Here is a 23,621-nt window from a genome sequence, read left to right on the forward strand (position 1 = left end):
CTATTGGTTTTCACATAAATGGAGACAAGCGATTTGGGTTCCATTTATCTAATGATATGCCATGTTGTTCTAGTGTTACTGTACATAAGAAGCAATAATAAGAGCAATAACAAGAATAGTTTTTGAGGATCTATATCTAAAATCTACATATAAAATCCCCACAGGTACTTATGCCTTCTCAATCATACAACAAACCCACTCATCGTCAAGGCCTGACACAGTTCTTGTACCGAAAAAATTCTTAAAGGTTGTTGTATTGGACAAACAAGTAGGTCCATCAACTCCAATCTATGGGGCTTAATCAGTGCTATAAATATATTTAGATAATACCTCCCATTATTTTCTTCCTTTATTTTATGTCATGTGACGGGTTTGCAGGATTGCCCTTGTTTTTATTTTGGTTAAAGTACAATTTACACCTATAAGTTTAGTGGATTGTCATTTTAATCCATTAAGTTTTTTTACTATTTTTTTTTTTTAATTTTCATTTTGGTCCTGTTAAACTCCAAAACCACAGAAATCATCTTAATAAATCCATCGAGCTCTGGTATTAGATGATGCATCCAAATAGGGTAGCAAAATTGTTAGTTTGTCATAGAACAAATGAATTCAAAAGCAAAAAATGGAGCAATTCTGGGATATTGATAATTTCTGTCGAAGATGGCTTGCTTTCATCATAATTTCCTTGAAGTTTATAAGGAATCACATAATCTGACTTGTAATGGACACACAATAAATGCTAGATAACACAACTAATAAAGCAGCTTAAGACATTCCTAGGACACAAGTTTCAAAGTTATATTCTCATATACTCCACACCATACTCGACAGTTGAATACAATCTTCAAAACAAAACTTAAAAATCAATTATAATACCACAAAGAACCAATTGATTATTACTAATGGCTAGATGTGAACATATTTCAATTTATTTAAAGAACCTAGCTGCCATTTTCACCCTTTATGCTCTTCAAACAGCAGCTCTGCATCACAATATATTTATAGTTTTATTAATGAATGTGTGCATTTTTGTAGAGAAATTGTATTATATGATCTACAAGTGTACTAAGTCATAATCATTCTTTGGCAGAAATTGCTGGTAGAAAATTCAATTATATAATAAAAAAGTTACTGGAGAATTGGGAATTTTGTATCATAACTTTTGCTAATCACATTCAAACCTTTTAAGTTTTGAAGTCAAAATTTTATCAGATTGGGAAGGTGAGCAATTTGGAAGCCACCTGGGCTGGCTCCAGTGGGATTCACAGTTTTCATATATTCAAGACACTTCCCAAATTACTGGACTAGAGTACTTGAATTTTTTAGCTCAATGTCTCTAGAAAACTTGAGCTTCAAATTCAATGTCTCATTTCTGATTGAGTGAAACTTGATTTATAAGTTGTGCAGCTAAAATATTTCCAAAAGCATTATGGTTTATAAATCTTAATACAATTGGGAGCATTCAAGCCCGACAAACACCGGTCAAGATGAGCAATACACAATTTATTTGTACTTATTATCATCACTTCCCTTTTAATAACATAATTCAAATAGTGATGATGCCGTTCTCCTTAAAGCTTTCAACAGTGTCCCTAACACTCACTTCCAAAGGAATGAAGTTAATACCCAAACTTCTGGCCTTGTCTTGGGATATCTTGTATAATGGCTGCAAAGGCTTGTCATCTTCACTTCTGCAAAAAATGAAAGATAAAATTGACTCTTCCTCAACTTTTGTGATGTGTAAGAACAATTAACTTTTGTGATGTGTAAGAACAATTACTATGGGTGACAAAAGCAAATTCTTAAAAAAAAAAAAAAAATTATTTGACAAAAGAAAATTACTAATTGAACTAATCATTTGGTTAAATGAAACATGTATTCCACTTGAGTCATACTTGTCAGTTACAAAATGGCACCAATAAGGGACATTCAGTACCATGGAAATAAATAACTCACTTTTCAGGAAGCCGCAAACTAGGGTAAAATTTGTGCAATATCTTGAAAACTTCGGAATAGTGTGTAACTCCTCCAACTATACAATATCTCCCATTAGCAGTAGGATTCTCAAATGCCTGAATATGTGCATTTGCAACATCTCTAACATCAACAAGTCTGTATATTCCATCAGGGAATGTTTGAGTTCCTGCACAAAGCAAGGAGTGAACAAGTTAATCAATAGCTAGAGAGAGTAAATTTCAATAGGCCAATGCGGTTAAACACACAATTTTCATTTTGATCAGCTAACCATTTTATCAAAAGAATATGCTTGGAGATCATTGTTGAAACAGTTTTCAATAGGCCAATGCGGTTAAACACACAATTTTCATTTTGATCAGCTGAACATTTTATCAAAAGAATATGCTTGGAGATCATTGTTGAAACAGTTCACCTTATATAGCAAGTATACCCCGCATTCACGAGATGTTGATTATCGTCCTCAAATTGTACAAGATATATATAAGTTATAAAGCATACTCTCAAGCTGTATATCATAAGATAGAAGCTTTTTTTTATCCATGGAACATAGTTTGAACCACAACCTATACATTTCAAGTGGCATTAGTGGGCTTGGCACTTGCAGATCAAGGTCAAGTTTAAAACCTCCTTGTTTTCAAATGAACTCTAAGTAAAAGAGAAATTTTTACATTCCATGTTAAGAGGACCAGAATTAAGTAAAGCCTTGTGTGAGAAAGAGGACAAGGAATTTCCAGAGAAGGAGTAAGTCTCATAAAACGGTCACTTATCACTCAAAAAATACCTATTAAGTTCTAATGTTAGATCAATGCTCATAGACTCATAGTATTCTAAAAAGTTGTAGCGCTCACAATTTACTGGAATAGGCCTATATACACTTATCATGCTTCATTCGCTAAACCAGTTGTGACTTTAATTTGTCATAGGATAAGCTAATCATACTTGAATATTTATAATTTATGTAGAAAGAAACACAATACACGTGGTTCTCATTGGTTGCAAAAGAGTACCATGTATGATCTTCAAAAACCCCTCAAGACTAAAAGTAAGAGTTGGCTGAATGAGTGGGCCAATTACAAAGCCTGGATTTATTGTTACCAAGTCTATGCCATTCTCTTTAGCAAATGTCCAAGCAGCCTCCTCAGCCAAGGTCTTTGCAATCATATACCATTGCTGAAAAAACCCCAAACTATTAAATGGGAACATTTCTTGGTCAAAAAGGAATGAAATGTAGGACTAAAAAAAATATATGTAATATGTCTATGATTTGATTAAGAGCTGCCTAGAAATCTATAAAATTTACGTTTACGTTTGGAAACATCGAAATCTATAAATTCAACATATATCTGATTCTAGAACATGAAATAATTACTAGGTACTATAATTACATTATATATATATATATATATTTATATTGAGAAATGTATGATTACAAGAAAGTAAAAAGAGCCTAGATGCTGACATGGATTTCTTACTGAGAATGCAAGTTAAGAAACCTTGTGATGTTATTCTCTAATGTTTCTCAGAAAACAACTATACTTATAGGACTAGATATATAAAGTCAAAATATTATAGCTCTTACATTTCTATTTTTTAGTAAATCATCATCAAAACATTATCATAGATCTTTCATTAAAACTATTTTAAGATTGATGCTATATAATAGTCCTATTAAAGATACGCTTAAAAGGAAATCTACACACCTTCAACTCCTCACAAGCAACTGGATCCGAAAACCAAGTCTCGTCAATAACCACATCGGGGGTCAGTGGTTTTTTGTTGAACATAACTGCAGTCATAGAAGATGTTACAACCACTCTCTTGATACAATGAACTTTTGCACATGATCGAAGAACGTTAAGTGTGCCCTTCACTGCTGGATCAATTAATTCTGACTGAAATATAAAAAAATGTGAAAGTAGGTCCCATAAGAATAAATTTATGAAAAATATTGGATAAACGGAATACATTTCATTTCATTTGACAAGTTTATCATGTAACAATATTGTTATTGTGTCACTTTGTAGAATTTCTCTAATGTCTTTGTGAATAATTTTGAGAATGCTTCCCTAAAATGTTAAGTTTAAGTGCTTATTTTGTTGCTCAATTTTCCCCGTTTCACTATATTGTTTTAACGTATTGAACATTTAAGAATCAGATATTGCTAAAACAGTTTAGCTGGTATGAGATCCTTAAATTATTCACCATATTGGCGGAGAAATTATCACAGTATATTGATTATACATTACACAAAGGCAATAAATAACAATACAGGATGAACCTGTGGGTCACTGGCAGTGAGAGTAACGGGGGATGCTGTGTGAAAAACACCTTGGCATCCATCAACAGCAGAATCAAAAGATCCTTCTTCTAGTAAATCTGCTTTGAATAACTGAAGTCTTTCTTTGGCCCCATCAAGTGAAAGTAAATGCTCTGTTTTCTTTGGATCATCTGTGGAATATACATGCATGAATTTCAATTGGAAGGCTAAATTATTAGCAGCAAGCACTGCATGAGAAATAAAGGTAAGAAAGAAAAATGTGAAGTTAAAAGCACTACGTGCTTGCTATGGGGAATTTCAAAACTCTGCCTTAAACAGAGGCTTTTGCTTGGGGTGGGGTATTTCTACAAAAGTTCTTGATAAGAGAGCTTAAGCAGGGAATTGATCAGTGGTTTGTTTTGAAGATGTTCTGTTTTCTTATGTTACAGAACTTGAGTGTGTTTGCTGTTGGTGGAGTGAGGTAGTACTCTCTCACTGATATTTGTATGTGTTTCTGGAAAGATTTAAGTTAGTCCTTTGGTTAGTGATCAGAGCTAAGCTGTGCGGTTTTGTACTTTGTTACTTGTTAATAATATATCTCATTCATAATTATTAAAAAAAAATTAAAATGTAAAGAATAAGTGTGCCTACAATGCAATATGATTGTGAGTTTGTGACCAAACCATGTAAAAAATCTACTATTAGATCCTATACCATTTCTTCTATGTTCATAACTTTTTTGCCATAATTTTTATCACATCTTTGATGTGATTGACTGTAAGTGATAGATAATTACTTTTACATGAATTTACCATTTTTTTTTTCCACCACTCATGATTTACTACATCAGTGATGAAAGTTCATGTCCATAGACTGTCTCATCCCATACAAGATGAATTGTGCCGAGGCTATCATTTAGGATGACCATTCGTTTATTCAACACACAATAGTTGATGTACCACCAATTGTGTGCACTTCATGTGCACAGATTCACCGTGGTCACATGATAAGCAAGTTACAAATTTTCAAAAAATTAAAGACTTCCAGTGTATCATTTTTCACAGTGGATCTATGCAGACAATTTGTTACTCACTTTTGGCCCCAAAATGAAGTGGGTGGGTTCATTTACCACAACCTATATGGGCGTGCATGAGTAGCTCCCATTCCAAGGAAGCAATCCTATAATTGAATAAAGCATGATCGGCTTATTGTGTATAAAACTTATCCAAATCAAACGAAGTATAAGTCAATTCGGTTTTTCTTAAATTTTATTACATATATCAATGTCAGTCTAAGATGAGTCAGGCCAGGCCTGGTTGGGTTCATACTAAGAACCAAACTATATTCAATTTCCCATTTTAGCTAAAGCCATAAGTAACCATATTGATTGGTATGCTCATAGTTTACACATACTAGGAAAAAGGATTCTCTCATTTCAAATATCGTTCATTTCATGGTCTCAAAATTAGATTTTGTAAATCTAGAACAAAAAAAAATGTTCAATTCTGACATCCCATTTAAAATTTTAAAATAATATAACAGTCCATATACAGATAGATAAAATAAATAAATAAATAACAAGGCTAAAATGAAAATTGTATCCTTAAATATGATATGATAGATATTCATTTAAGTCTTCTAATTTTGCATTCTTTCAATTGAGTTTCTTAAATTTCAAATTTATTTAATTCGGACTTTTCATCCAAGTCCATTTAAAAAAATTGAGGTTACATATGCAATTAAAATGAAAAAACATTTTTTGAAAAAAAAAATATCACATAAAAAATCTATATATATTTATTAATTTTACAGATTTTTTTCGGAAAATATTTTTTAATGGCAATTTTTTAACAAAATTAATCAGAAAACTTAAAAACTCGAGTAAAATTAAAAGATTTAAATAAATTAAAAAAATGCATACAGTTTCAGTTCATAGTAACAGGTTGATACAAATTGGAGAGAGAGACAGAGAGAGAGAGAGAGGCACTGACTTGTATCACGAACTGTAGCTTTTACAGTGTACCCACGTTGGAGCAGGTGCTTGACAAGCCATGATGCTATGTAACCCGAAGCTCCAGTCACACACACCACCTTCTTCTCTCCACTACTCATCCTCTCTGTGACTCTCTCTCTCTCTCTCTCTGTGTTTGAGTGTAAACCTTTTGACTTGGTTGTGTGTGTGTCAGTGTGTGTGTTGGTGCTTTTGTGGTGAAGAGTGATAGCAGGTATATATATTGTTTGTCCGAGTCAACTCTGTGGGTAGGGTAAAATCGTATGGGGGTATTTCTGTCTTTCCATTCAATCTTGCCGTGTGTGCCTTGGCATTTTCTTCTTCAGCTGCTCAATTTCTTCACAGCCGCAAATAGAGAAAACGGTGAGATACAGAGATGAGAAAAAAGAAAAGAAAAAAATCAGCTGTAAGCCAATCGATAGAGAAAGAGAAGGAGTAAAAGAGGCAAGTGTTTTGTCTTTTTGTTCTTGCATGTTTCTTTGTTTATCTATATGCACACAAAAGTCAATTTTTTTCTCCCAAATTTATCACCTGGATTGATTGGTTTGTTTGTTCTGTGTAGGTGGTTTACACTTCTATCCTTAATTTTTTTTTAAAAAAAAATTTAAAGAGTTAGAGAATAGGTCTTTTGGGACCTTTTGGTCTTTTGCCCCTATTTTATTTTATCTTATTCCTTTGTTAGCTTTTTTTTTTGTCAGCCAATTACAGTGTTCAATTTGGTATTTTAGTTTACACATTATGCCTCACTGTAAAATTAATCTTTTCTTCCTATCACACACAAACACATAATTTTATACATGCATGTTGTTATTGATGATATTTTTGCTTTGGAACTTTGGATGCAGATCCAACATTCATGAATGCAGCCGCGATGGGTAACCAGTAATATATATATATATATATATTCATAGTTTTCTTTTATTTACATGCACACAAACTAATCGATGCAAAACCTGAATGTTTTCTTCTCAAAGTTGTATTTAGAGGTTGCCTTAATTGCTTCTGTTATGAATAATTTGCTTTGTTTGTAGAGCATTAAGTTAGTTAACCAAAAGAAGATTGAGTTCTATCCAAAATCCAAATTCATCTTCTCTCGATATTGCACACACATTTAAAAGAAAAAGGTTTGAAGGGATAGGAATTAATTCAAGGTTAGAAGGGTCCCTGTCCTGTATTCACATGACAAAGAGGGGCTAGCCATTGGAACCCAAGAAGAAACAAATAAAGATAGGGAAAAAAAAAACCAGTTGTTGCTTTAGGATGACATATGACCTGCATAATCATATTTTACATGCCATATTACTGCTGCAGCACAGCATTGGGTAATTCCACTTAAAATATATATATATATATATGTAGAAACATATAGTGCTTTGTAACGGGTTATGGAATACAATTGAAATGAGATTCCTATTGTTCTGTTTCCCATTTAAGTTATTGGCTTATTTTTCAGTGAGTAATGCTTACCATACATTTTAACACAGGTCTTCACATGTGATTATTTGATAAACCATTCATTTACAATTTAGTCCTATGGCTGCATTTCCAATATTCTTTTTTCGGTTCTGTTTTCTCACTTCTGCTTCTCGTCCTCTGTTCTTTGCTTCTCAAATTGATAACGGTGGTTGGTATTAGCAAAAACAAACCAAGGTTAACAGTTAGAATCTCTACCAATAGAACATCTAAGACTTTGTTGTCCCATCATTATGAATATAATTTGTTTAAAAGTCCTTTGCCATTGATGATTAGTTCTTAAGCAATTCCCTGTAGCGTCTCTGGCTTGTTTGGAGAGGTAGATTTTGACATATACATATGGAGAAAGCTGTGTATGAAGGTAAAGTTGAGGGTGGGTTGCAGTATGAACTATTTATTCTTAAGAGCAAAAGGCTTTTTGTACTTGTAATTGAGTTTAGAAATGTGAAATAGTGTGTTCTGTACTCGCAAATTTATAGAAAATAAAACTTTATATTCCATTCCTCACATTTTAAAAATACTGACGGCAAAAATTTAGGTGTTTCACATATAAAATGATTTACGTTATAAACAGTTTCTATATTTGAAATTATATTGTTATTCAATGCAATGACAAGATTTTGAGGTAAGAGTAAGTGTAAGAGTAAGGCTGTTTAACGTAATCTCTCCAAACTTTGTAACATTGTAACATAATTCCTCCAAAAATCTTGTAAAAAAGGGAGATTTGTGCACTGAACATGAATTTTTTTTTTTGGAAAATACACTGAACGTGAATATTATAACAATAAATTATTATTTAATATAATGGTAAGCACGTGCCTTTCCCACTAGTTTTTTTTTTAATTTTTTTAATTTTTTTAATTTTTTTTTTAGTACCTAGAAATGAGTGTTATATTGTTGGATTTTATGTTATTCTTGGACATTAAATAATGATATTTACAATAATTTATTTTTTTTAAATACATCTTTCAATAAATTCTATCTTTTCTTCATCTCATTTAAATATTATTCTTTCATTCATTATTTCTTCATCTTTAATCTTTATTTATTCTTCCTCTTTTCTGTTCTTTTTCTTTATTTTTTTTTTGAGAAAGAACATTGTAATTTTATTGATGGGAAGCCGAATCGACTTGAATTATAGAAACAAGGTGTCAAGAAACATCCTCCATCCACCTCAAAAACTCGCTAACTTGTCTCGCATGTCTAGCAATGTCTATGAATCTGCACGCATCCATATTTATTCTCAACAATTATATATTTTCAATAAAAAGTATTACGTTCACAATATTTTTTAATAATACTTTCATAAGAATCATAACAAAATCTTATTTGGAAAGTTGTTATTAGTTCTAATTTGAATCTACCATTGAAATTATTTTTTTACTCACCAATATTAGCTAATAACAATCTATTATTTAAGATTTATTATAAAAATATTGTGATAGGATTTCTCAATTGTCATTTCTTATTCTTTATATTATTTTTCCTTTCTTTCATCCATACTTTTCTTTTCTTTTCTTTTCTTTTTTTCTCTTGTTTTTCTTCACCACACACCTATACCCACTCCTATCTCTATCCTCCCTTTTTTTTTCTACTTCTTTTTCTTTTTCTCCTTGATTCCAAAACCTCTCTCTCTCTTTCTTTCTCCAACTCCCTGTCTTTCTTTTATCAATTTGGAGTGGAAGGTGCGGCTTGGCATAGTATTCACCGTTGTGAATGTTTGTAGCCGTGGTGAGAGGTGAGAGAAAGAATTATTTTTTATTGAGTTGTATGATTTTTTTAAGTAGAAAAATTCATTTGGAGTTGCTACAATATTTTCTAAATCAAGACAACTTTGTAGCAACTTCAAAAAAATTTTGGAAAAGTTTTGCTTTTAGAGAAGCTATTGGAGTGAGTTTTTGGTGTGTTTGTTCTCCAAAATTGGTTTTAGAGAAATTATTGGAGATGCTCTTAACTATGATAAATTTATTTTGATTAATTTTTTTGGACTGTAGCGCCTGTAATTTTTTTTCTTTCTAAATTTTATTGAAAAAAAACAGTTAAAAGTTATATTCAATTCATAAAAGCTACTCCAAATTGATAAAAGCTAATTAGGAGAATATCCAATGGCATCTATCTCCCCTCCCTCTGCATTTGTTTTTAGAAATACTGTATTTCACAACACTTTCTTCGAAATAATAAGTTTCCCAACATTTTCATTTAATAAATGTTGAGTGATAAGTTGTTATAGGTTATTATTAATGAATAAAAAAGTAGTTTTGATAAGTTTAAATTAAAACCAATAACTTAACCTCTATGATTTATTGTAAAAATATTGTTGGTTTAGCATTTGTTTTTTTACAATGTTATAAACCAAAACCTTGTTCCAATTAGCCTTTATTATAACTTTTAAGTGATTTTATAAGACCCTCTTAAAAGTAAAATTACCTACAATAGCATTCACATTGAGAATTGTATATGCCATATGTTTAGTAATATTTAGCATCAGTGCTTCAAAACTCCTCATTACCTGGTCTTGCAAAGTCTTGCAATTGCAAAAAAATTTGCAATTGTGCTACAGTGCCATCTTATTTTTATGATGGCACTGTAGTAACTTGTATACATTTTATATTGTTTTTTTCCTAGTGATGGTGGGTGGGTATTTTAAATTATTTTTTTATGAAGAGGAAGAGAGAGAAAGAGTTGGTGAAATTAATATTTTAATGAATAGATGAGATAAATAAGAAATAGGATGTTGGGTGTATTGTAAAATAGTATGCTATAATTGATAAATTAGTTTTTGAGATGGTAAAATAGAATAGTTCAAAGATTTCGGATGTAAATGCTCTGGGTGAGGAAAAAAAATAGTATGCATTTGGGGTGTTAGATGTATATGTATCTGATACATGGTAGTGAAATTCACTATAACTCTCTGATAAATTATTTTATCATTTTCCTTCCAAATCAAACAATTTCTCTCTTCTTCTCAAAAAAAAAAAAAATTTATCTTTCAATTTTTCACCCTTCTCACATAACTAGTTCTTTTGGGAGATCAGTTCAAGATCACTTTCAGTACCTCAATTACCGTATTGCCAATTAAGACACTATCAAGGATTATGGGGTTCTCAAAAGATGACCTTGCACATAGAAATAGAGAGTGTTGCACAATTTATTCTTACTATGTTAGCTCAATTATAGCCATTTAGCTGCACAGTATTACCATGGTGTGATTACTTCAATCGATTGAGCCGTTGGAAGATGGACTCAATAACTGTTGGAAGATGGCTAGAATTACCAAATAAGAGGGACCCAAAAAAAATTTTTATGACAAAATTTGACTACAAACTCGATTGTAGCCTAAAACTAGAACTCCACTTAATATTTTTTTTATTGGATGATCATTAGATTACATTTTATTCTTATATTCTTCAAGCTTGCAAACTTTTTAGAAAATCAAATATCAATAGCTATGTCTTGAATCAAATGTTTAAATTTCATATTTTTGTAGTTTAAAATTATGTATAAAAAATATATTTATGGGTCGAAATAGTAATAAATTCAATTGACACGAAATTTGACATGTGTTAAGAACATTAAGATCATTTAATCCAACTATTAGATTTTCAAAATATATAATCTTATTAATTTTTTTTAGTGAGAATTGTAGCCAAGCTTATAACCAAACATTGTCCTTTCTTTTTATGTTCTTCCGTTTTAAAATTATTTTGGACTAATTTACCAACCTGTTAAAATCTTAAGTTGGGTACCATAGTTGCAATTGATAAGGACATTTCCAAAATTGACGAGAGATGAAAGATAGGTATCTGCAAGGATAAAAACTAATAAAATAAAATAAAACAAATGAAAACTGGCGCTGGCCGGTAAGTATGTTTTATTGACATGACATTGAAAATTTGGACCTATTTTCTTTTATGCGAATCTGAAAATTTGGTGGACTCAGATTACATTAAGTTTATGATTTGGATTGATTGTGAACCTCATGACAGTCAAAATAATAAGACAGTTTGGTTATAAACTTTGCACTAAAAAAAAATTAACATGATTATATAGTTTGAAAATCTAACCATTGAATTACTTCATGTTCTTCTAACACATATCAAATTTCATGCTAATCGGATGTTATTTACAATTCAATCTACAAACTTATTTTTTACGCATAATGTTAAACTATAAAAACTTGAAATTTAAATATTTAATGATGACATAGCTATTGATTTTTAATTTTTTAGAAATTTTGTAAGCATGAAATATATAAGAATAAAATGTAATCCAACTGTGGATTAGTCAAAATTCACATCCAATAAAAAAAAATATTGAGTGGACTTGTAGACTTAAGCTACAAACAAGTTTGCTGCAAAACTTTGTCCAAATAGCAACCATCAGAATATGCTTGTCATTAGCTAAGTTCTAGCACTCTGTTTGCCATCACAAAGATTCACAAGGGCTGTGTATCATCTTAAAGTGCATAATGAGTAATAAGGAACTGCTGGAAAGAATGGTAAAGAGAAAAAGTATAATGAAGCATTGAAAATTTGAAACAGATTTTTTTTTTTTTTTTAACTAAATCTAAAAACCAAGAACATAGAAAGCAATCCCTCCTTGGCAATATTTTCAAGGTTATAGCATTTGATTTGTGAGTATGTAAAGGGTATTTGGTAATGATTTTCTACTTGTGAGATCCACAAACATACCAAGCCATATGTCTAGATTCTAGACTAGGGAACTAAAAAAAAATGTTTAGTTCAAATGTTCAATCTGTACAAAAGACATGAATTCTAACTTCAAGAGAAGTTGATTTACATATTGTGCCAGCTAACATAGTTTCCAAAATAATATATAAATATTAAAATTATGGAACATTCAATATGGGAAAATAAAGTTCAAGACAAGGAAACTGAGTGTTAAGAGTTAAGATAACATTTATTTGCATATACTTATATCACTTTCTTTAAGACAACGCATAATTCAGAAACTGAGTAAGCCCTTCTCCTTTAAGCTTTCAATCATGTCCTTGAGACTTACCTCCAAAGGAATGAAGTTAATACCCAAGCTTCTTGCTTTCTCCTGGGATACCTTGAATGTCGGCACTGAAGGCTTGTCGTCTTCAGATCTGCCATGAAAAAGACACAATTTACTATTCTTCAAACTTTGTGATGTATAGAAAAATTTGATGCACGAAGTGGATAATGGAACACATTGTCATCATCAAGAGAGGCAAATTTGTAAACAAAAAAAATTTATCCCTTTTTTTTCTATGCGGACAGTTGAATCGTAATTGTAACCCCTTTGAGAACATTAGACATTACTACTTACAAAAAAAGAACGTTAGACATTACTGAAAAACATCGTTCTATACGCATGTCCTCGCATATACTCCCAAAAATTGCAAGTGTACAAACGATTTTATGATAACTTGTGTCATGCACTTTTTCTGCAACACAGTTGCAACATACACAAATTAAAAAGATATCCGACAATCTCAAGCATTCTATTCAAAAACATATTGACTGATTATACTACAGAAGAAAAATATTCCTTTGACCAGAATGCTACTCTTACAGACCATGTACCATTGAATGACAGGTTTGCAGGGCATTGAAATAAATTTCAGGCTTTAGACATCAAAGCTGGCAGCTGCAAACCAATTAAATCCCAAGAGTTCAGGTTTCTGTTTCTGGGTCAAAACGTCTTAGAATCTATGTTACATCACAAGTTACAGAAACCATTCAAAGAAGCAAATATTGTGCTCTCACTGACCTCATAGCTCCTGGAAATCATATCATAATCCTAGCGACATTACAAAATTGATGAATCTACCAAATTGATGAATCTAATTAGAGCCTCATATCATATCTTAGGTAGGCTCCGTTACAAGAATACCTTTTCACCACACAGCACGATCCATGGTAAATGGTAGTTGAACCATGGGCTAATCTACTCATTGTGGCCTTCCTCCTTGGGTCAATATTCATCACTAGTTTTCTATGTACAATCCCAAACTTTGTTGTCCTTCTTCAGCTTTCCTCAGACAGCTTAAAGTTATTTCACAGATTTTTGCTTCAACCATTCTAAACCTCAATGGAAATATGGCCAACTCCTGTAGTTTTCATTCTACAGCATCAACAGAAACTTTGTAAATATAGTGCCTAATCTATGAGACATGTTGTAATATCCAGTTTTATACTTATAAAGTCCCTGGCACGATTCTCTTCTAACAAATTAATGAAGAAGTTCTAAGTTCTAACTATTCCTAATAACATGCGGCTACCACGATCCAAGTACCCATGCTACTTTTCCCTGTAATGACTCAGAATTATTATCATATAAACTATAAAAAAAACTTCAATGTTACCAGGGTATTTGACAGCTAAAGAATGTTGGAGGGAAATCGAAAAAAATCTAGAAAAATGGTTGGGCATGGCTTCTTTCTAATCTGTTGCTTGATGGGAACAGCTCGTCAGATATAAAGAGAACCAGTAAATCAAAAACAAGCAACATAAACTCGCAGGGAACAGTAAAACATGCAAACTGAACCTAGTCGCCTCTGTCTACGGCACCAAAGAGGAACATTCCATACCATGTAAGTAACATAACTCACTTTTGGGTTGGGAACAAAGCAGGGAAAAGTTCACGCAATATCTTGAGAGTCTCAGAATGGGGTGTAACTCTTCCAACTAAACAATATCGGCCACTAGCAGATGGAGTCTCAAATGCTTGAATATGTGCATTTGCCACGTCTCTAATATCAACAAATCTATAACTTCCATCATAAGAAGAGTACGATCCTGCACCCAGAAAACAATACAGGAAGTTATTGAAGAATTATGCGGAATGATTGAAGCTAAAAAGAGAGGAGGTGCAGGAGGGAGAAAAGTAGGTGCATCTGCTAATATGCAGAAGTTAAGTTGGTTAATCTCAGATTATACAATTTAAATATCTGCTAAAAAGCACATTGTTGAGCACTGTATTTTGAGACAAGTTATTTCAATCCACAGAATATAGGATAATCCTGATCTATGTATTTCAGGTGGGGCACTTTGCAGGTCAAAATAGTTGAATTCAGGTGCATTCTCAAAAAATCAGGTGTGATTTCACCTTTTTTTTTTCTTTATAATTGATTTACATTCCATATTATTAGAACTAGATTTCAGTAATGAATAGGGGAAACAATGGTAGCATAAGGTAACCCAAGAAATAAACCTTTTATCATGACAAAATATAAGGACCTTATACCTATCAAAAAAATCAGGAACTTACGAACATTTACCTAGCTTGACTATTGACAGTTATTGTTCATTCAAACAACCAAACCAGAAAGTTAGAATATTAGATCCAAGGTTCCTAGTATTAGAGAAAATTTTCCAGCACTTACAATTTATAGCCCTATATCAATACTTATTATGCTTAGAACATATACTACCTTATTAGATAAGGCAGTTCAAACACCAAAAGAACTAATTCTGCACTTTTTGTTGTCTTTCTGAGATCGAGCAAAATAGATACTTGAACATTTAAAAGTCTTGTAGTAGAATAAAAAATACATAATATCCTTATGGGTTGCAAAGAGTACCATTTATGAGATTCAGAATTGTGTCCACACTGAATGTAGTAGTTGACTGTAAGAGAGGACCAGTGACAAGCCCTGGATTCATTGTTATCATGTCAATCCCATTCTCTTTAGCAAATTTCCAAGCAGCCTCCTCAGCCAAGGTTTTTGAGAGCATATACCAAAGCTGAAACCAAAAAAAAAAAAAAAAAACTTTAAATGAGAGAGATTCTTCCAGGGTTAAGTTCAGGACCAAAAACAATGCATTATCTATTATATTCTATTTAAAAAGTTGTTTAATATTATAATGAGAATGTGAATCTATCCAACTTCACTGCAATGACTAACTGTATCATGTAGATCTTTTTAAAATGTATCTAAAACAGTGAAGATCCTAAAAGAATTCTACCATATCCGCAATATGAACGAAGGACTACAAGAATGATTTTTGTCAGTTAGTAGCATTCATGCATATGAACAAACATCCAATTAAAGTGTTTAAATTAAAATATAAGAGTTTCTATACAGGATAAATACAACAAGGGATTCTAAGAATTCAGGGAGTAGAACCTATGCACACCTTTGATTCCTCACAAGTAACTGGATCAGAAAACCACGTTTCATCCAAAATCACATCAGGGGTAAGAGGTTTTCTGACGCACATGATTGCAGCAATTGAAGACGTTACAATAACTCTCTTGATAGAAGAAAATTTTGAACATGATTTAAGAACATTAAGTGTTCCCTTCACTGCTGGATCAATCAACTCTGCCTGAAACATGAGAAAAAGTGGAAAATTAAGCAATCAAAACTAATCCCATTTAACTTTTCAAACAGTTTTGGTTGCCACCACCTTGAAATGAGAATTTTGTAAGTATGAAACCATTGTGACCTTTGCCACTACACACTATCTATCAACACTAGGAGAGTAAACCATACCATATAACTTTTCTTTTTTGGAGCTTTTTTATTTAGCACACTACTCAGTATTAAGGCTTGGCAATTCTTCTCTCCAAAGTCAACTCTAGTTGCTCAATTTGGCTTTCACTTTTTACCCCCAAACTCTATTTGCTTCAATAAAATCAACATCACAACCTTTGAAATGTTGGCCAAGGCACATGCACAAAGTAAGAATCACAGATTACTAAATCAAGTAATCATGCATGTTACTCTAAGTTGTTGTAAATTGATTAAAGCAACATGGAGCACCAACAGGACAAAAAGAAGTAAGAATGTGAATATCACCATATTTACAGCAAAATTGGAACAATATATTAATTGATTGAGTTTGCCTCAAGGAAAAAAAAAATGCTATAAGATGAACCTGTGGGTCACTGGCTGCAAGAAAAACAGGTGACGCTGTATGAAATACACCTACACATTCATCAACTACAGAATCAAAAGATCCTTCTTCCAGTAAATTTGCCTTGAACAACTTAAGTCTCTCCTTTGCTCCATCAAGCGCAAGTAAGTGGTCTGTTTTCTTTGGATCATCTATGGAATATACAAACATAACTAGTGAATTATGAAAGTTCAACAACAACACTTTCAAGTAATATACATATACACACTTTGATTTTTTTTCCTTCAACATCCAAGATGGTTAATCAAGATGAAGCATACCCTTAGAATGAGAGTTCACACTATCTTTATCCTTTTATGTGAAACTCGTGGAAAAATGATTTCTTAGTACCCGTTTGGATAGCAATGAAAGCTGCGTCTGCGTTTCAGCTTTCGCGTTTCAGACCTCCTTTTTTTTTTTTTTTTTTTAGGCGTTTGAGGGAGTAACGCGGCTACTGTTCATGAACAGTATCCGCATTTGTTGACTTTTTGTCCATGAACAGTGCACGGGTGCACTGTTCATGGACCTACAAATTTCACTTTTTAGCAACTTTTTCATTAAAAATGGGTCCCATGATACTATTCACACATTTAAAAATTATTTTACTACAGTGTCTTCAGTTTTCAGTTTTCAGATATATCCAAACGGATAGTAAACATATTGTAACATACATGAAAAGAACTATAAAAAAAAAAAATGCCTTACTGATTTACTTATTAGGAAAAGCAGTACTGCTACTTGTCACTAATCAAGCATAATTATTTTTCACCAGACACTTATTTGTTGGTCTATTTATAACACAGAAGCCTTTTTCATGCATATAACAAGTGGAATATGCACACTCTAAGTCCTGGAATTACAGATTTACCATTATGGCCAATACTTGAGCATGACAGCTATATAGTGATGGGAAACAACTATTGTCTGGCATGTTATCTTTCAGTGCATTCTTATATGACAAGCTTGTAAAAACTAGAGAAATGACAAATAAAATATTTCAAGTGTTGCAACTTGCAAGGTCTCAAGCCATTTCATGACATCTACCAGTGTTGGCTGGTATTAGGCCTTCAATTCACAAACAATGGTATTGTTGCAATGTACATGAAGTTGAACCTAAATTGCCTCCTCAGATAGATGTAATTGTGATGTGCCTGTAGGGGCTGACTTTGGTTTAGGTCCTTTAGGTCACCACCAAAAGAAGGCATCTGAAGGGTTTCTTTGGGTTTTTTTATTTATTTATTTATTTAATTTTATTTTTTTAAAGTATGTACTCACAGATATAACATAACAGGATTTTCTTCCTGTGGTGCACAAAGTATTGCTTTTTACTTGGGTATCAAACATACATCAAAGGAAAAACACTCTAAAAGTTGGCTCTTTTGCTTAGGCATTTTTCCTTTTTCTAGAAAGCAACTATATTAGATTCTTAACATTTTGTTATAAAGTGAAAGTAATGATAGGGTCAAGTAAAAAAGTAAGTAATGACAGGTAATTATGTGTTTGAAACAATGGTAACTGTTGCTTGAAATTCTGAAAGATGATTGCCAAAACATTCAAAGATACGTTATAATAACCTTGCCCAAGTGATAAAGTGAAACCTTGGTGCCTTTAATGGAATTTAGTAAAAGTTTTTGTTTTCAAGCTTTTCCTTCCTACTTGTACTTCAAATCTTTTTGCATTTTGGTTTCAAGAAACTACTTTTTTATTGCAGTCAAACCAATATTTTTGTCTTACTTTAACATCATAAAATACTTATTTAGAACAAAAATTGAATCAGAACCTCATGGATGGCCTGAAAACTAGATCAATCCCTTGGTTAACCCTTGACACTCAACTTTTCAGAAACCCTTTTTTTTTTTTTTTTTCATGCCCTTTTAACAACCCCGCCGGAATTGTCGCCGGGACTGAAAAACCGGTATGGCCGCAGCCCCCACCGGGCTTTCGGTGCGGCAGAGTCTAGGCGTAATCCTAATGGTGCCCTTCGAGGTATCCCAGAGGGGTGTTGTTAAAGAACCTCACGTCTTTCCTCGGAGCACACCCCCGACGAGGAAGGCGCATGAATTCACCTCATGGGCGGTGCTCGAGTGTTGCCGTCTCCAATGGCCAACACTCGAGAGGAATGGAGAGAATCGAGGGAACATCATGGGGGAGGGTACCCCCGAGCCCCTGCGTCTGCTCCTCTCTTTGTTCCAGCTCTGCCAGCCGAGGAGGGTGGTTGGGGGCCTGGAGGCATGATTGTCCTTCACCTCCTCCACCTCGTGTCAAGCTCTCCCATTCTTTTGATGCCAATAAAAGCACGAGTTGACACTTCCCTCCGGCTAGTTTTCCCTTGAGGCAGCTTCACCTGGGCCTCTGATTGTAGGAGTAGCTAGGACTAGCAGGTGGCTATTAGCTAGTAAATTTACTTGTAAAACAGGCCTACCTGAGCCTCTGATTGTAATATGTAATTTTTCTGTGTTTAAATTAATAATATCAAGATCTTTTGTTTTTCTCTTTTTTTTTTTTTTTTTTTTTTGTACAATAAATACTTAGAATTTGGAACTCTTATCTTATTCAGTCTAATGCAAAACAAATATTTATAACTTGGAACATTATCTTTTTCAATCTACCGTAAAACAAACACTTAGAACTTAGAACTTAGAACCTTATCTTATTCAATCTACTGTAAAACAAATACTTATAACTTGGAACATTATCTTTTTCAATCTACCGTAAAACAAACACTTAGAACTTAGAACCTTATCTTATTCAATCTACTGTAAAACAAATACTTAGAGCGTGGAACATTTACCTGGTGCACCGGCCAGCACCCTAATCCTCCCCACAGACGGCGCCAATTGTAAGGACTCAATTTGAATTGAGTGTTGGGTTTCAGCCCAACAAGCCCAAACAATACATTTATAGAGAGTGGCTGACAGGCTTAGGTGCTGGCCGTTGATCACCATGCCCAAACTGATCTTAAAAAATGGCTAAGTATTTTCTTACAAATGGGGAATGCTCCTCGGCCTGTGGCCGAGGAGGCCTCCCAGTTTCCCCCCCTCCCCTTCTTCTTGGCTTTACTAGCTCTTCTTTTATAGTTTTCATCTTCCTATCCCTTGCTTCCATCTGTTGATTGTCTATTCGCCTTTCTTCTGGTTGTTCATCCCATCAGAGGCCTTATCGGTACTCAAGTGGTTCACTCTATCCAACGTCATCCTGCCAAGGGGTTACCTCTCCATTAATGCGGCCAGGAGGGTTAGTTGAGTGCATTAAATGCGAGAGCGACAGCTTACTTTTGGGGTTAGCCACTCCCTGAAATCACTTTTGTCAGGCCGAGGACAAGGTATCCTCGACGTGGATCCAGGGGAATAGGCTTCCCCCCCTTCACCTCAGAACTAGCTTGATCTCCTCGGCATGGGCTTTGGGCCCGCTATATGATGGGCCGAGGCTATCAGGCCCACGGACCCCACACATAATATTTATAATTTCATGTGCCATGTAAATATTTATTATTATTATTATTGATGTTCACATTTAAAACGTGAAATGAAGTGATTCCAGTTAGCTTAACTAGTAAAATTTTTGATGGTTAAATAAGAGATTTAGAGTTCAATTCATGCCTACACCAAAAACCGATTGATATCTTGGTCCAATAATAAAGAGCACAATAATTAGAATTGGATGCCATAGGTTGAAACTTTATTTATTTAAAAAAAAAAAAAATTTGAAATGAGTGATGGATAATAATGGTGTACACTAAGGGATGTGAGAATCAACATCTAAATTTATACAATCCCTTAAAATCATTTTAGACATTTCTTTTCATAACTTATGAAGAAGTCAAGTTGTGATTGGTAGATAAAAAATCAGTAGTTACTTACCTCTGCATTATATTTATTAATACATATGATTTATTAAATTAATAAACATGATAAGGTATAAGTCATTATTTTAAAATTTAAAATAACAAAAACCATTTTTGTTGTTGGATAAACTATAATTATATAATGTTTAATGAAATAAATAAATACTTCAAAATTAAGAATTTACATGAACCCAGAAACTTTGTCAAATGAGTACCTTCTATTGTTTTGAACAGAAACTTTGAGCCTAAGCCATGACCATCCCCCATGGTGCAGTTGGAGTAGGCCCAAACCTTGCACAAGTCCAACTCAATGAGATTTGCTTTGAGACTGTTGGTCCAACCCAAGTCCACAACATTGGGCAGCCCAAATGATAATTTAGAAGTGACAATAGCGTATTACAAATCTAGGCCCAGTATCACTATTGAGCCGCCACACTCATTTAGCCAACTTGTTAAAATCCTAACAAAGTTAGTAATCTTTTTTTTTTTTTTTTTTTAAATAACAAGTTAGGAATCCTTAATAAATACAGTCCTACTGTCCTAGAATAAAACAAGTGTGAGAAAATATATTTTTTTAAAAAAAAATTGAGAATATTTCTCCTAAGGCCCAGCAAACTTCTTTGCATTCATTTTCCAAAATCTCAAGAGAGATTATTGAAGTTATTTAAAAGTTAAAGTACCAAGCATTGTTGGGACACACTCAAATCATATTTTCCTAATGAAATAAACAATTAATTGACTTACCTAATAACAAATCCTATTTTTCTAATGAAATTTTATATTTTAAAATCTCAATTTGCAACAATGTCAAACCCTAATAAAAGATTAATTTTTATACATATTTAATATCAAACTAAACAACCTTTTTATACTTGTTGGAGTTTAAAAAACAATAAGTTCACCTAAAAAATTATATTGCGAATATAAATATGTGAAAGTTATTAATTTTATATATAATATATTTGTAAATTATGACCTATTCTAGTATCAAAATATTAATGTTTATATCTGTGTATATGCATTTACAGATGTATAAAATATTTTATCTAAACTTGTGATATTAGTACCAAAATTTGGCCCCCAAACAAAAAATCTAGCTCTCTCTCTCTCTCTCAAATATGAAATATATGAAAAAATTAGAATTTTCTTACATGAAGCTTTGAGTTCAGGCCATTCTCCTTAATTCAGGTGGATTAGGCCCAACATTGTATAAGTCCAACTTTTTTTTTTTTTTTTGAGAAGGAAGTCCAACTTAATTAGATCTTCTTCAATAGATTTCTTTCATAAAAATAAAAATGAAAATTTAAAGGCTTGGCTTTGACAGTTCCATTTTATTGAAAGAATAGCCTAATACATAGGCCCATATTGACAATAAAAAAATCCAACCCAAATTAGGAATTCTTGTTTTTCGGTTTTCCTTTTATATTTCTATATTCCAAGTCAGACCAGAATTTGAACACTCAACATCTATAAAATATAAAACGCAAGTTTCCTTTCTCAAAGTCCAATGGAGTTATGGTGTGCCTTTGTGTTAGAATCCTTTCTCTCTCCTTTGTGTGTTTGTTTCTCAAAAAAAAAAAAAAAGTCCTTTTACACTTTAACACGGGTATGTCTCTGTCACTAGCATACAAACATGTTTTATTTCATAGAAACCAAACATTCTTGATTTTGGTTAGTGGGAACAATATTATTTGAATTATTTTGTCAGAGTTCTGTGCAAGTTCTATTCTTTGAATGATTTTGTGGTTTGAACAGTCCTGTCATCTAGATTCTGCTATACAGGTGCCTAGGAGTTAAGAATTCCTACTATTAAAATACAAAAAAAAAAAAAAAAAAAAGTGTCTTGCTTTGATAATTGAGAGCAGTCCAGAATGTTACTTCTAATCTAATATTCATATTAAGAACATTACATGTGTAATATTATTCTTTAAAACCATTATCCTTAACTTTTTATGTTTTGAAGTTATTTTGGATTACATAAGTATCATGTCAATTCTTAACTTTTGTTTTGTTTATAATTGTTTTGCAGTATTCCAGGATAGCCAGCATATTGAGATGTCAAAGTGGGCTGATATTCCATGTGATGTCTTCTTTCGAATAGTGAATCGACAATTTTATGATGATATCATCATTTCAGGTGCTGTATGCAAGTCATGGCACTCACTCCTAAATTCACCGGAGAAATTCCCATTACCTCCTAGTTGTCCTTGGCTTATGCTTGCTGAGCAGAACGAACAAAGTGATAACAGCAATAACAAGCAAAATGAGACACATAGCTTCTTCAAATTACGAGATACTAAAGTTTATGATCTCAAGTTGCCGCAGGTTGCTGGAAGAAGATGCTTTGGAACATCTTTTGGATGGTTGCTCACTCTAGGAACTGATTTGCGAATTAAACTCTTGCATCCATTGTCTAAACATATATTATGTCTTCCATCCCAAGCTACCTTTTGCTGTTAGTATGACTTCGAACTCACACCTAAAGAGCTTTGTGGAATGTTTCTTAAGAAGGCTGTTTTGTCAAAGAGTCCTAGGAACTATGGCTGCAACTGCAATTGTGATTGCATTCTCATGATAATCTACGGTGAACATCAGCAATTGGCCTTCACTAGACCAGGATATAAAGCTTGGATGGATATAGAAAGTTCTCAAAGGAGATTTGCTGACATTGCATCTTACAAAGGTAAATTTTATGCTGTAGATCATCATGGTGGACTTGCTGTTTGTCACATTGATGATAACAAAAAGCCAAGGGCTAAAGTTTCTCAAGAAAGAATCAGTACGTATATACATCCAAACGCATATCTAAAAGTATGTTGTTGAATCATCAGGAGACCTTTTGTTGATTAGACGCTTTCGAGGAGGTCATTTTTATTCAAAGGTAAATGAGTCCTCTGAGTTCGACTACAGTGGAAATGAATCCAGTGATGAAGACTCTGAAGTTGATGTTGAAGATGAGGACCCTATGGATGAATCTGATGACAAAGGCTTCAATGAAAATGAAAACCTCTATGTGACAATTGGGTTCAAAGTTAAAAGATTAAAAAGATGTACTCAATAGGGAAGTAAATTTAAATACAAATGGGTGAATGTTGATAGCTTGGGTGATCAAGCATTGTTTGTGGGTGACAGTTCATCATTGTCATTGACTGCATTGAGCCTCAATGGAAT

The 23,621-nt window shown here is 32.9% G+C and overlaps 2 protein-coding genes across 3 annotated transcripts; both read right to left on the reverse strand.

The window, feature by feature from the left end:
* Positions 1-1,376: 1,376 nt before the first annotated feature.
* Positions 1,377-6,645, reverse strand: LOC111993816 (phenylacetaldehyde reductase). The gene is made up of 6 exons (XM_024025640.2): positions 6,226-6,645; positions 4,256-4,425; positions 3,678-3,869; positions 2,985-3,147; positions 1,957-2,143; positions 1,377-1,691 (listed from the first exon to the last, which is right to left on the reverse strand). Exons 1-6 carry the CDS (start codon positions 6,344-6,346, stop codon positions 1,547-1,549), a joined length of 978 nt encoding a protein of 325 aa, XP_023881408.2. The 5' UTR covers positions 6,347-6,645; the 3' UTR covers positions 1,377-1,546.
* Positions 6,646-12,442: 5,797 nt separating this feature from the next.
* On the reverse strand, positions 12,443-16,853 carry LOC136061020 (phenylacetaldehyde reductase-like). Of its 2 annotated transcripts, none has more exons than XM_065760849.1 (5): positions 16,589-16,841; positions 15,845-16,036; positions 15,289-15,451; positions 14,317-14,503; positions 12,443-12,828 (listed from the first exon to the last, which is right to left on the reverse strand). In XM_065760849.1, the coding sequence occupies exons 1-5, from the start codon at positions 16,775-16,777 to the stop codon at positions 12,684-12,686; spliced, it is 876 nt and encodes a 291-aa protein (XP_065616921.1). In that variant the 5' UTR covers positions 16,778-16,841; the 3' UTR covers positions 12,443-12,683. The 2 variants fall into 2 exon arrangements, with proteins under 2 accessions (XP_065616921.1, XP_023881407.2); XM_024025639.2 differs by having other exon boundaries at positions 12,729-12,828; positions 14,296-14,503; positions 16,589-16,853.
* Between the last annotated feature and the right edge of the window lie 6,768 nt (positions 16,854-23,621).

This window comes from Quercus suber, unplaced genomic scaffold, assembly GCF_002906115.3.
Source record: "Quercus suber isolate HL8 unplaced genomic scaffold, Cork oak 2.0 scaffold_384, whole genome shotgun sequence".
NCBI classification, from domain to species: domain Eukaryota; kingdom Viridiplantae; phylum Streptophyta; class Magnoliopsida; order Fagales; family Fagaceae; genus Quercus; species Quercus suber.